Here is a 13435-nt window from a genome sequence, read left to right on the forward strand (position 1 = left end):
CAAATGGGTTATGTTGGAGGAATGGGGTAGGAGAGAGGGTTTGAGGATTAGGACACTTACCATGGCAAGGACTAACACAATGGAGAGGGCATTTGCCACCTGTCTGAGAAGCACCTTGTACCACTTCACCCCACCTTGACCCTTGAGCTCATTATACCCATACTTCTCAAGGCGACGTTGGGCTTCTTCTGTTGAAAGTCCATCTTCAAGGTTAACATTGAAGTTCTCGACGATTCTGTTTATATCCCAGGTGTGATAAGGAGTAGTTGGTTTGCTGTCTTTGACGGAAACTGCACTTTTGTCTTGAGCTTTCCTATACATACCACATGCAATGGAAAAAAAAAAAAAATTGAGAGAGAGAAAGTGGAGGAAAGATAGTTACTTTTTGGAGTTTAACTATGGCAAACAGCGTTAATATAAGAAAGCTGTAAAGTTTAATCAATTATTGACATTTTGGGTTGCGCCGCCGGAGTGGAAAGCCCTTCTTTGATAGAATTCTGTTTCGAACCCACAACAAAAGACCGGCGGTGATTGGAGGAGGGCAACAGTGCCCCAGAAATAAGTGTTCGTTTTAGAATGGATTGTATCATGGGAGGACCTCGCCATTTGTCCGCTCTGACATTACAATAAAATATAGAATTGTCGTAATAAGTGCAAAACGCTTCCTTCCCAAACCGCCTCCAAAATCAGAGCGCTTCTTCCACTTCTTCAGTACCCACGTGGTCTGGAGCTTAGCGCCGTCACAAATGGGTGACATCGTCCCCGGCACTGACTTGGTGATGCTATGCAAAGCACGGCTGGGTTGTTTGATTCTTGCCGTTGAATGGGCTCGTGGTACTGCAACTGCGGACCCGAACCGCCACCCTTCCATGCTCTCTAGACTGCACGCTTGACTTTAGCCGAAGTAGTTACGGTTTGTTGTGAAACTTCTCACGTTTCTTTTTATAAGAAGCTTCCTTCCAAATAGAAATTTTGACCATTCCAGTCCGATTCAGATCGATCCAGTAAGACCTCAATGCTGCTCTCACCTGTTTCCAAATAGAACTATCCGGATTTAAGCGGTGTTTTATATACCACTTGCTTATATTCATTTTTATATAGAAGGATAGGGCCCTGAGCTCTCCCCAATGCATTGTACCTAGTGGCAACCAGGAAGCAATGGTAGTTTGCAGTGATATATAAAAACAAAATGAGATATGCCGGTTTTTATTATTTAAACTACAAGCTTTAATACTTCCTCGGTCGTCACAATCGTGGCAAATTCATCTTTCAAAATCGCTAGCTCCATCTCATGTAACGTGGTCGGGTCAAAGATTTCACCCGAGTCCCCTTCTCGAGCAAAAGTGGCACTCGCATCCGCAACTACATATGCTTTATACCCCTTATCTCCAGCCACCCTTGCAGTGGTTGAGACGCAGTGATTTGTCGTCAACCCCGTAATAACCAGCTCTTGGATATTTTGTGCACGCAGCCTTTCCTCGAGATCGGTCGTGAAGAATGCACAGTTGACGGTTTTCTTCAGCACGGGCTCGCCTTCTAGTGGTTTCACCTCATCCTTAAGTTCATGCCCTGGTTTAGAAGGATGCAAAGGGGATGCTAAACGCGTAGAAGCATGCTGAATGTGAAAGATGGGATATTTTTTGGCTCGAAAATGCTCAAGGATACGAGATATTTGAGCCTCAGCTTGTGGATTGTTTCGCTCACCTCCCCAATAAACATGGTCGGTGAATCCTTTTTGGACGTCAATAATAATAAGTGCAATGTTGGGTGTAGTCATGTTTCTGGCTGGTATCTGGTGCAGAGTTGCTAATCTTTCACTTGGAGTGATGAGTGGAATACTAAATTTCGAAGCTGATTTCACCTTTGAATATATAGCATATGTTATCTTGTCTGCCTGCAAGCCTGGGTACCTTTTGACTAGAGAACTAAAAAGATTGAGTCATTCATAAACTACGTGTAATTTAACTGATTTGGGTGGAATTTAAGTCCCGCATACATGCTATCTATCAATGCAGTTATCTATTTTTCAAAAAGATAGCAAAACGGCTGCATCATTCTCGACTCTTGAAGGCTATATATAGTGATATTTCCTATCTGAGGGTCATATGTCTTAAGCTTCAACGTAAAACCCAACCGTAATATTACTCGAGTAGCATACTCAATTTGGATCAACTTTGCATCATAATTGCTACAATCGTAATTAACCGTAGATTGATTTCTCAATTTGATGAGGGGTATATTATGAATGAAGTTCACTCTTAAGTTCAATTTGTTGTGGACTCCTGGTTTCTTTGATAAATATAATTCAATGCATTTTATATATTCGCCGTACCTCATTCAGGTACACAATCTACTGCACTTTTTCTGATGTTATAGTAGAACTATATGAAAGTTTTCTCACGCTCTGGTTTTAACCAGAGGTGGAAATTTTTCCATTAAGAAATTTGCTCTTAATCAAACCAATTCGAGTCGAGCCTCCATGCTTTACTGTAGTTTTTACCAGCTTTTGAAAGGAAATATCCAGATTTAAGCAATGTATTTTGCGCTAAATGCCTCTACACAATTCCAAATAAATTAATAAAAGGGAGATATTGAGCTTTTGCCACTGCATTTCCGACAACTTTGTACCTTAGGGTAATTGAGAAGCAATGGGTTCGAAGGGTAAAGGTAGAATACAGTTAAAATTAAGATAAAAGCTACAACAATTTTCATTCATTAAACAACGAAATTTAGCACTTCTTCGGTGGTCACGATCGTAGCAAACTCTCCATTTAAATTCGAAAGCTCCATCTCATGTACAGTCGTTGCATCGTATTTTTTGCCCGAGACACCCACCCGCGCAAATGTGGCAGTAGCATCCGAAACAAGATATACTTTGAATCCCAAATTGGCACCCATTCTTGTCGTGGTCGAGACGCAGTGATTTGTCGTTAAACCCGTTATAACCAGCTCTTGGATATTTTGAGCGCGTAATCTCTCCTCAAGATCGGTTGTGATAAATGAGGAGTTGACTGTCTTCTTAAGGATGGGCTCTCCTTCCAGTGGTTTCACCTCATCCTTAAGCTCATGTCCAGGATTAGAAGGGTGCAATGGCGAGGAAGGGGTGGTCGAAGCGTGCTGAATATGGAAAACGGGATAGTTTTTGGCACGGAAATGCTCAAGGATGCGGGATATCTGACTTTCTGCCTGCGGATTGTTACGTTCACCTCCCCAGTGAGCCTGCTCGTCGAAACCTTTTTGAACATCAATGATAATAAGTGCAATATTTGATGCAGACATGGTTGAAGTTATAATCGTGTATTGGCGAGATATAGGTTGTAGGGAAGTGAACTGTTGTATATGGAATGGAGCGTATTTTTTACTAGTTATATATGAAAGAAATTCATATTTTGATTATAAATCAAACTCAACTGTGTCTGCCACTCATTATGAGTATCTTTTGGCGTGATTGGGTGAAAAATTTTAAGCTCTTTATTTTAAGCAAGTCGGAGTGACACTTTTGATCCTATTCAAGCTTTGGAGAAATTTTCAATCTATATTAAATGTGAACATCATATAAAGCTATAATATTTGTGATAAAACAATAAAGCAAATAGGTGATCCCAGTATTCATTCGTTTTTGACATTATTTAGGGCTATTTTACTATTAAGAGCCACAAATCCTATCCAAGCTCCACAGAGTTAAAAGACAACATGCTTAGGAGAATAAATAAAAAGTATAATTGCTTGTGACCTGCCTGAATCAGGCTGTCTCGAAGTTAACTGCGGCTGATCGAATTCATTATTGTGGTGTGGCGCAAGATTTATATAACCTATGCACTATTCGAGCTTCATTTTTATAAAGTTTGCCATGCTATTGTCGTGTTCTAAGAGCACGCTCATCTACCCCGTATTTCATCGTTTATCCTCACGACTCTCCCTTTATTCAACTCTAGCAGCTCTTTCTACCGACAATAATGCGGAGCCACGAAATCCGGGAGACTCAATGCGAGCGATCCGACGTGAAGTGCGTAAGAAGGCAATAGAAGAAGACCGGCTCGAAGCGAATGATGGATTGAAAGTTGAGTACTGTTTTGAAAACAGTAGGTACAACTAAATTAGTTGCAAAAATCGCCCCTATATAATGTATTTTTATGTTCTTAAGGACTTCGAAAAATCAAGCCGTACAACTTCACCTTTGTCTCTTTTGCAAAGGTATTAGAGCGTAAAATTTAAAGTACCAGAGAATTCTCAAGCTTAGATATCACTTTCATAGGAACGCCATATTGGCCGTACACTTCCCGTCATCATGGAGCAGGAATATCCTAATCGCTGTTCTATTGATGTTGTGGTAAGTTGCTAAGTTTCTTTTCTCGCTTTTGCAAATTCTGCGTATTGAATTAAGCTAAATTTTTTTCCAAGACAAAAGCCATTTTAGAAGGTAGAATAACAGTCAATAACCAAAAGATTAGTCCAGATTATAAATTAATGCATGGAGACCGTATAAAAACATTGCGAATTCACCGGTGTGCTTCTACCTCTTATTTTCACATATCATATAAGATGCTGATTTTGTATTTGCGTGCGACTCAGGCATGAACCTCCGGTTCCCGATACCACTATAGAAGTATTGCATAATTCTGGCAGTGTCGCAGTGATTGATAAACCTCATGGGATACCTGTTAGTTTCGTTATCTGCTTCCATATCTTAGGAATGTCATACTAACCGGTGTTGGATAGGTCCACCCAAATGGATTATACACCTATAACTCAATGATGAGAATCTTGGAATTGTCGGGGAAAATTCCCACCAACATGCATAGTAATTTTCTAAGTCTAATTAGTTTATTTGAATGAATGAGTCAATGACACTCTATTGCCTGCACTTTAGTACTAAACCGTCTCGATGGACCTGCATCAGGGATTATTATCCTTGCTGATGATGTTGCACAGCATCCAATGCAGCGCGCAATGTGTCGCCGTGAACTTTATAAGGAATATCTTGCAGTGGTGGATGGGAAATTTCCCACCGAGTCGGTGGAGTGTACCGCCCCCATTTTAATGTTGAAACGGTTACCACTAGAGATTCGAATTGACCCCAATGGGAAACCAAGTCGTACAGTTTTCAGGAGAGTGCGCTATAACCCGGAGGATAATACCAGTCTGGTACAATGTGAGTTAATGTGATATTTAAATTTTCGTCTTTTATAATAATTAATATTTTTTTTAGGCATATTACACACAGGCAGAACACACCAGATTCGTATTCATCTCGCCCATCTTCAATTCCCTATCACCAATGACAGGCTGTATAATCCCAAATTTTCTGGCTCTCCCCAGGTCCCTCTCTTTCTTCTTCAACAACAGCGCCAACAGAAAAATCAATCCTCCCATATCGACAACCTCGCAAACCGCCTTGGACCTCCTTCCCACTCAACCCTCTACACTCCAATATTCCCTGACAAGGATACTCCGTGTTTAGCATGTGAACAACCTCCTCCAGATCCAACGGTAGAGGACCTAACTATTTTCTTGAAGGCAGTACTATATCGCGGACAAAATTGGGAATACAAGGCAGAGTGGCCCCTCTGGGCTCTCTAATGCAACGATTGTTTATTTTTGTATTAGATGACTAATAAAAACTGTACAGAGTTTATATTTATATTGGCTAGCCTCTTTGTGTTCACTCAAAAATAGAAAACATTCTAATGCTATATTAGTCGCCGATGAAAGCTACTTGGTTGAATCGTGTTGGATGTAAGCACTAAAATGAAGGGCTTGGTTTAGGTTGCCAATTAAGATATTCGTGCTTTGCCAATTTCAATAATCACCACTATCTTTTCAGAATACTGCCTTTGGTTAATCCCAAATCATTGGTTTCGACAACTGTTACAAAAGGCCCTGATGAAAATTTAACTCTAGATATTGGAGTATGATTGGGGCTGAATCCTAGCTTTAATCTTATCAAAATTAACCAAAAATTGATTCCTTTATATTCAAGTAATAACCTCAAGTAACAACTAAAAAAAATTGATGCTTCCGCAATTTTACATAATTGCCTATAAATGTTTATTTAAGAAATATCATCCACTTATGGTTTTTCGCTTAATTTTCCACTAATAACAGCCTAAGTTATTTGGTCAATGCATAGCTAAGCCTGACACCTTGCTAACATTCGTTTTAAAATAACGCAATCTCTTTTAATTGATATTTCGTTAAGCAGTCCCTCAGATTCCGAGGGTATTTAGATTTAATGTCGTTTTGCCGACTAGAAACCTGGCTAAAGAATGCCGATGTGTAGCAAGCTTGTTAAATCTCGAATGAAATCATAGTACCTTAATAGAAAAATATTGGCATTAGGATGGCCCTTTTGTAATAATATAGTGAAGGTTGGATTTAGAATAAAAATGTCATTATCACAAAATATTATAGATGTGATAGACCCACCATATTACTGAAGTACTCAGCTGAAAACTTTGCCTTTTTAAAGATAGAGATCCTGATATCTGAAAACACTCATAAGCCGTTTTGCATTTAGTAAGGAAAGTCCTTTGTTTGGGCCTGGCACATGCTAAATTAGCTGAGAATTGAGATTCAGACATAAAAATAAGTCACACTTCTCATACCTTGGCCACCTCCCTACACGGCTGTAATTGCTATTCCTTCTCTCCTACTTAGTGCTACAAGTACAATATGAGCTCTGTGAATAATCACAATAGCACATCGGAGTCAGCGAAGATTAACGTTTACGCTGTTCAAGATCAATACAACTGGTTACACGTATCATCCATAGTATGTGCTGTTGCCATGATGGCAATAGTCGGTTATCTTCGGTGCAAGCAGCCTGCCATCACGAATACAATATCACTCAAACTTTCTCTCTGGATCGGACTTGTCGACGTATTATCTCGAGTAACGATTCATTTGCAATCTCCTCCGAGATGTGATGTTATAAACCCCTTGTTTTCTGACTTTGTAGGTAAATTTTTTGATCCGTGTTAATCCTTCTGTAATGAACATTATCGTCAATTCTATACCTTGGTCTCCTCGCCTCTTCGCATACACGAGCTATTGTTTTACGATGTGGTTTGCTTTTCTTAGCACCACAATTGCATTCGATCTACACCTATCCTTTCTCTGCCTCCGCAAGAATTTAAAATCGATTCAGCGATTGTACTGTCCCGTTGCAACACTGGCCAGCTTTTCGCTAGCACTTCCCTTCCCTTTCGTCGGTGATATATATTGGGATACAGAAATTGTAAAAAAAAATATTCAGATGCTGGCGCTTCTCCTCGGAATATTGATGAAGCAATTACATTTTTTATTTGTAGGAAAATATTTACATATCTTTGGATCTCGCACCGGCCCTTGCGCTTGAAATTTTATGTTTTAATCTCTGGATGATATCCGCAATTTTGTACTCTTTTACCATCATTATTTTAGTAATCTTTCATGTTTACAAATCCTTGCGCGTTATCCGCGAAAACGTCGGGTCTATGTCCACGGAGGTGCAAGACAGAGAGCGACGATTTACTTACTCAGTATTGCGTGTTCTTCTCTATCCCACCGTACTTGTTATATGCTGTCCGGCGAATATCATACTCGATTGGATTTTCTTTCTGAAGCAAGAGCAAACATCTTTGAGCATAGTAATAATGCGTGCCGATTCAATAACAACTGGATTGCAAGGGGTCCTAAATTTTCTAGTATTCCTTCTCAACCCTGCTGTCGTAAGGGCCCTCTCGCGTTACAAGATTTTCAGTGTCTTGAGAAGCAACGCATCATCCGCTATCGACATAGAAGACCGACCACAATAACTTGATTGCGGGGGAGGAGTAACACGATGGATTGCAGCGAACCCCAAAATTGCATTAAAGGCAATGCTGCTAGTACCTGTTTTGTAAAAAGGCTATTGTAAAATAGGGAAATTTCGGGTTAACGTTTACGGCATCATATTAAGGAATTGTGAAATATTTCTTTACTTCTGATATTCGATCAAAATTTCCTCAGATTTTCTTAACTTTCCTTGATTTTTTATGTATTAACCTCTAGAAGTAGTTCGTTTTAACTAATAAAACCGTCTCATCATCATGAAGCATGGACTGCTGACATAGTCCACATTCTATTTATTTTATTGTCCGATTATGTTCTTTAATTTCTTTTAAATAAATTTAGCGATTTGTTTTCTGATCTTTTCTCCTACTACTCTTTATTATTATTATTATTTTATTATAGGATACCAAAAGTCGCTAAATATTTCTATAACGTATGGATTAATTTGGAAGTATTAAAATACAAAAAGTAAAGGGTTTTAGTAATATCCGGCAGATCCAACAGCTACGTAAACAAAAAATAAAATACAATTCACAACGCTACCCATGCCTAACTATAGCTGCGTTACAAGTGTTTCGCACCTAGGCCACAGCTCCCAAACCACCAAGATGCTGAGAAACACAAGCACATGCAGGGTGACACGCATATTTTCATCCGTTCGCGCGACACCTGGGTCCACCCGGTTTTATTGTTGGGCAATGCCAACGCATGATACCACGCTACTATCAGATGCGCCGGAATCCACAGAATCACTGGCAGAATCCCGTATATGCGCCCTCGTTTCATGGCGAATCTAATCACCACGGCTGCTAGGCCAATACCTAATAAGCCGATAGAGACGCATTCCCATACTCCCATACGAGTCAAGAGCTGCGTCACATACGAGAAGGATGGATATCGAGAGACAGTGCAGAAGATTTATAGAGTAAGCACCATAATTCTACAGTTTATTCGGGTTGGTGGATGGGAGTTGGAAAGGGTGCTGAGGAGGGATGGGGGCCAAAAGAAGGAATGGAGTCAAGGAATTATATTTTATTTTCATCTTTGTATCCAAGAGAGTTTGTTTAAAGCCGGGTATTCCCTCCCATTTTCTTGACAGTCTCCTGTGGGTTCCTTAACTAGCATTTTCGAATATTGAGTGATCCTGAAGATTAAGTTTATATTTATTGTCTATTAATACTCCCGCTAAACTGCGCCTCGACCGCGATTGATTCAAATCGCGTTCCTCGCGTCAAAAATTTTTATTATATATATACTCTTTTGCAATCTCCCTTTATATATACCTAAAATCAATTCTAACGCGTAATTAATCAAAGATTCGTTGGATTGCTTCTATTTATCGGATGTCGGACTCTAAGTCTTGAATTGGTCCTTTAATTTGAATCCATTTACAAAGCAACTCAAACATGGCAGATTCCTCGGTATGTATTTTATTAGAATCGCACTGCTGTTTCCCTAACGTGTTCATTGCTTTTTTCTTTATAAAAGCAACTCATCAATGAGGTTATTCCTTTTATGCTTGCGACCCAACTTAAACAAGCCATTCGAATAATCAATGACAAGCTTGGGGCAAATATAAAACTCACAGGAAAAAAAGAATCGCTTATAATTCGCGTAGCGCAATACCTACAGGCGGTCAAAACTAATGAAGCGGAATTTGCACAATGCAGGGAAGCAATATTCCTGGTGTCTGATAGGGTATATCCTGACTAATTTTTCATTATTTAGCGAGTTTTATTGATGTTTTACTTTCTCTCGAATGAATAGGCAGAGTCAATTATAGATGATACGGCCTCTACAACAAGTAAGCGCTCAGCTCGGCTTCGCTCGCGAAAACAAGATACTGATACCGAGAGCATGAAAGATGAGGTGGGTAGAATTGTATCTTAGTGATATATTAATATGCACTTATGAATTGTGTTCCCAATAGACTGATTCAATAATGTCAGAATCAGTTGCGGGTGATATTTATTCAAGTAATAAACCTACGACACGGGGTCGTGGGCGAAAAAATGCTAAAAAACAAACCGCGGTGGATGCAGAAAGTTTAATTGACGAGGTATAGAGTAGTCAATAAAGTGATTAGACACTATTTGATTATTTATTTTTGGTCGCTTATTTTCTAGACTGAATCGGTAATGACGGAGACCGCTATAGATGACAGTGCTTCAACCACAGGCCGAGCAACCCGTGCGCGTTCGAGAAAAAAGGTCCCAGCGAAAAAAATGCAAGGAGTAGAGACTGAAAGTGTAGCCGATGAGGTTAGCGCCCTATTCTGCAGAAGGGTAGTTAAAGAAGAATGTTAACCCTATTGTTATTTCCATTGATACTCAGTATGAATCTCTTGTTGATGAGATCCCTCCTATTACGAAGAAGCGAGCCACTCGTTCTCGTGGGCGAAAACATCTGGATGATACCGAGAGTATTGCAGATGTACGTGATTGCCTTTATCCTAGAAATGTCTTTGTAGAGTTTTTATAATATGTAACTCTCTTCCTTTCTTAGAATGAGTCTGTTGCCGATGAGGTGGCTTCAATATCTAACAAACGGACTACGCGAGCACGTGAGCGAAAGAATGCTTCAGCAGCAGAAAAATATGAGACTATGGACACTGATAGTGTTGACGAGGTATATACTCATAGCGTCGGAATAATGATCAAAAGTAGCTTTAGGTTAATTTTTATGTTATTACCTTCAAGACCGCGTCGGTAATGACGACTGATATTACATCTGTACCAAATAAGCGTCCTCCAAGAACTCGAAAGCGAAGGCAGGAGGAAGAAGAAGTGAAACCAGATAATCCACCCGTTAATGAAATAGACGAGGTCAGTATTATTTCCCGGGATCTCTATGTATTTTTGTATAGTCCTAATTATTTTATATACTATATAAATAGATATGGGAAGAAGTCAAACCACTACGAAAAACACATGCCCGGACATACAAGGGACGTAAACGAGTTAAGAAGGACGAGGAGCTAGAATCAATAGTGGAAGAGGTGTGGTATACTTATCATTTTTAAAACCAGCGCTTATTTAAACTTTTAAATCTGAATATTGGACACAGAGCGTAGCGGATGATGAATCAATTGTCCCCCCGGAAGACGTCAAATCACCTAAACATCGTTCCCGCACAGGGCGTGCTGTTGCTACTGCAGAGCGGAGAGGAAAAACACGCGCAAAGAAGGCTCCATCATCTAAAAACGAATCTGCGACAGCAGAGGAGAAAGTCGATACAATAGAAGATGACCTGGTATCCGTTGCCGCGTCTGAGGATGTACAAAGTGTAGCGTCTGCTGCTAGTCGACCGCGGAGGGAGGGTCGAACAAGAAAAGAACGAGCACCGAAAATCGCTACGATAGCAGAGGAGTCAGAAACTCTGAAAGATGAAATAGAATCAATTGCACCATCGGAGAAGGATTTGCCAGTCACTGCCCCAGAGTCCGCAACTGGAAAAAGTAGGACAAATCGGGGAGGTGGCAGAGGTAAGAAGATAGCACAACCTAAAATCGCGGCTATTGCAGAAGAAGACCTGAACAGAACGGAGGAGGACAAAGAAGTCGAAGAAAGATTTAATCAAGTCGAAGTGAATGGGGTCAAGAAGGGTCAGTTAACACTTTCTGCGGGTGAAACACCCTTGAAACCATCGAAAACCACAACGCAAACAACAACGCCGCTCCCTTCTGCTCGTCTCGAGGAAAGATCACAGCAAAACAACGATGGGTACGATCCAAATCTCGCTAATTTCTCGCCCGAACTCGTGAGACTACCCATTCCCGTCGTGCTCTCTTCAGAGGAATCAAAACTGACTGTGGAGCAGTATTATCGCCAAAGATTGGAAAAACAAGTGGAGCGTTTGCGCGAGTTGGGAGACCAGATAGTGGTGCATTTCAGAGAAGAGAGTGAAAAGCTCCGAAATGCAATCCTACAGATTCCCACGATTTAATTTAATATCAGTGCGATGGCTTTATTATCTTCTTACAAATACTCCATAATTGCAGTTCATATTTTATTATAGTCGATTTTCTTATACAGTATTGTGTATTCCTTCTTTCCACTTCTTTCCAAGTCTGTATCAATATCATGTAATGTGCTGGTTTTACGCTGATTTTTTTGAATCATATTCAACAATCACTAAATTTGATAAAATCTCTATGATGCCAAATTGTATTTAGAGAAGGGTTATAAGTAAGATAAACTAATTTTAAATATTCTAATAGTAAGATAAACTATTAGAATATTTAAAATTAGGCCGTGTGCGTGCCAATTTTTTTCAAAATTTTAGCTCTTGACACATTCAATGTCCATTACACTTGGCCTCGAACGCATAGCAACCCTCTTGAAAGTGCTTGGGAATCCACACCTTCGCTTGCAGGTTATTCATGTTGCCGGCACCAATGGTAAGGGTTCAGTCTGCGCATACATTGATAATATCTTGCGGCGGGCTGGTTATCGAGTCGGCCGTTTCAATTCTCCGCACCTCCTCGAAGCACGCGATTCCATTCGTATTAATGGTGAGGCCCTTGATCGAGTCGCCTATCAAAATTTGCACGATGAGATAGCCGATGCATGCAGGCGTGCATCTCTCGACGCAAGTCCCTTTGAGCGTTTGGCGGCAGCTGCGTTTGCTTGCTTCGAGCGCCGACAAGTAGAGGTTGCAGTAGTGGAAGTTGGAATGGGAGGAAGGCTAGACGCAACCAATGTCTTTCCTATGCCCTTACTAAGCGTTATCACTTCTATTGCCATGGATCACTCCGCATTTCTTGGTGGGACAATCTCTGCTATTGCGCGTGAGAAAGCAGGCATCATGCGACATAATGGGATCGTCGTCATTGCACCGCAGCGCGAAGAAAATGCAAGAATGGTGCTAGAAGAATGTGCAAGAGAATTCGAGTGTCAAAAATATATGGTGCAGCCTGCAGTGTCTATAGGACGAGATGGATGGGCGGAAACAACTGTATTGGGAGGCAAGAAGCTTAGCTATCCTCTCACGCTACACGGAAAGTTTCAGCTGGAGAATACAGCTACGGCGGTAGTTGCCCTCGATTGCCTCCGTCGAACGCATGCATCCGTTTTCGGGCGAATAACCGATGAACATATCGTAGATGGATTACGAACAACGCGGTGGCCTGGCCGATTGGATTGGGTGTGTAGTGATAAATTCGGGAAAGTCCTCGTCGATGGAGCGCATAACCCAGCTGCTGCAATGGCTCTGCGCGAGTTTGTGGACCAAGAGCTTGTGCGTATGGGTAAAAAGGGCGGAGTAAAATGGATCGTAGGAGCAACCCAAGGAAAGGATGTTAATGAACTATTACAGCTTCTTGTTCGTGAAGGGGATTCACTCTGCGCGGTTGGGTTTTCACAACCGGAGGGAATGCCCTGGATTCAGTGCGTAAGCCCAGAAGATATTACACGGTCAGCGCCAGCGGGATCACGGGTTAATTCAGCAGCGTCGCTCGAGGAAGCCCTTGCCACTGAAGCTAAGGAAGATGATAGCATGCTTGTGCTCTGTGGCTCCCTCTATCTTGTTTCTGATTTTTATCGTCTTGTTGGTCTAGACAATCAATTATGAAGTTGCGTGCAATTGCAAGCATGTATATTTATTAAAAATACAGGATATATTA

General features: G+C 40.8%; 7 protein-coding genes across 7 annotated transcripts in view; 3 read left to right on the forward strand and 4 right to left on the reverse strand.

The window, feature by feature from the left end:
• Positions 1 to 871, reverse strand: part of VTP21DRAFT_3250 (uncharacterized protein) — a gene marked incomplete at both ends in the record, with an annotated part of 3864 nt that extends 2993 nt beyond the window's left edge. Inside the window, 3 exons of the mRNA XM_069393533.1 lie at positions 61 to 313; positions 451 to 615; positions 720 to 871. Coding sequence (XP_069249254.1) covers positions 61 to 313; positions 451 to 615; positions 720 to 871 — 570 coding nt within the window. The remainder of the gene's footprint in view (positions 1 to 60; positions 314 to 450; positions 616 to 719) is intronic.
• A 342-nt stretch (positions 872 to 1213) lies between these two features.
• VTP21DRAFT_3251 (uncharacterized protein) lies at positions 1214 to 1777 on the reverse strand (the record flags this gene model as incomplete). The annotated part of the gene is made up of 1 exon (XM_069393534.1): positions 1214 to 1777. The coding sequence occupies one exon, from the start codon at positions 1775 to 1777 to the stop codon at positions 1214 to 1216; it is 564 nt and encodes a 187-aa protein (XP_069249255.1).
• A 938-nt stretch (positions 1778 to 2715) lies between these two features.
• VTP21DRAFT_3252 (uncharacterized protein) lies at positions 2716 to 3279 on the reverse strand (the record flags this gene model as incomplete). Its single annotated transcript, XM_069393535.1, has 1 exon — positions 2716 to 3279. One exon carries the CDS (start codon positions 3277 to 3279, stop codon positions 2716 to 2718), a length of 564 nt encoding a protein of 187 aa, XP_069249256.1.
• Positions 3280 to 3814: 535 nt separating this feature from the next.
• On the forward strand, positions 3815 to 5580 carry VTP21DRAFT_3253 (uncharacterized protein; the record flags this gene model as incomplete). Its single annotated transcript, XM_069393536.1, has 8 exons — positions 3815 to 4082; positions 4145 to 4194; positions 4256 to 4330; positions 4402 to 4505; positions 4573 to 4660; positions 4720 to 4801; positions 4871 to 5152; positions 5210 to 5580. 8 exons carry the CDS (start codon positions 3815 to 3817, stop codon positions 5578 to 5580), a joined length of 1320 nt encoding a protein of 439 aa, XP_069249257.1.
• Positions 5581 to 8376: 2796 nt separating this feature from the next.
• VTP21DRAFT_3254 (uncharacterized protein) lies at positions 8377 to 8670 on the reverse strand (the record flags this gene model as incomplete). Its single annotated transcript, XM_069393537.1, has 1 exon — positions 8377 to 8670. The coding sequence occupies one exon, from the start codon at positions 8668 to 8670 to the stop codon at positions 8377 to 8379; it is 294 nt and encodes a 97-aa protein (XP_069249258.1).
• A 548-nt stretch (positions 8671 to 9218) lies between these two features.
• Positions 9219 to 11757, forward strand: VTP21DRAFT_3255 (uncharacterized protein; the record flags this gene model as incomplete). The annotated part of the gene is made up of 10 exons (XM_069393538.1): positions 9219 to 9233; positions 9301 to 9510; positions 9580 to 9681; positions 9743 to 9871; positions 9939 to 10073; positions 10147 to 10245; positions 10318 to 10440; positions 10512 to 10637; positions 10709 to 10810; positions 10879 to 11757. 10 exons carry the CDS (start codon positions 9219 to 9221, stop codon positions 11755 to 11757), a joined length of 1920 nt encoding a protein of 639 aa, XP_069249259.1.
• A 354-nt stretch (positions 11758 to 12111) lies between these two features.
• Positions 12112 to 13383, forward strand: VTP21DRAFT_3256 (uncharacterized protein; the record flags this gene model as incomplete). Its single annotated transcript, XM_069393539.1, has 1 exon — positions 12112 to 13383. The coding sequence occupies one exon, from the start codon at positions 12112 to 12114 to the stop codon at positions 13381 to 13383; it is 1272 nt and encodes a 423-aa protein (XP_069249260.1).
• Positions 13384 to 13435: the final 52 nt, after the last annotated feature.

This window comes from Calcarisporiella thermophila (genome assembly GCF_041956535.1).
Source record: "Calcarisporiella thermophila strain CBS 279.70 unplaced genomic scaffold VTP21scaffold_17, whole genome shotgun sequence".
NCBI lineage: Eukaryota > Fungi > Calcarisporiellomycota > Calcarisporiellomycetes > Calcarisporiellales > Calcarisporiellaceae > Calcarisporiella > Calcarisporiella thermophila.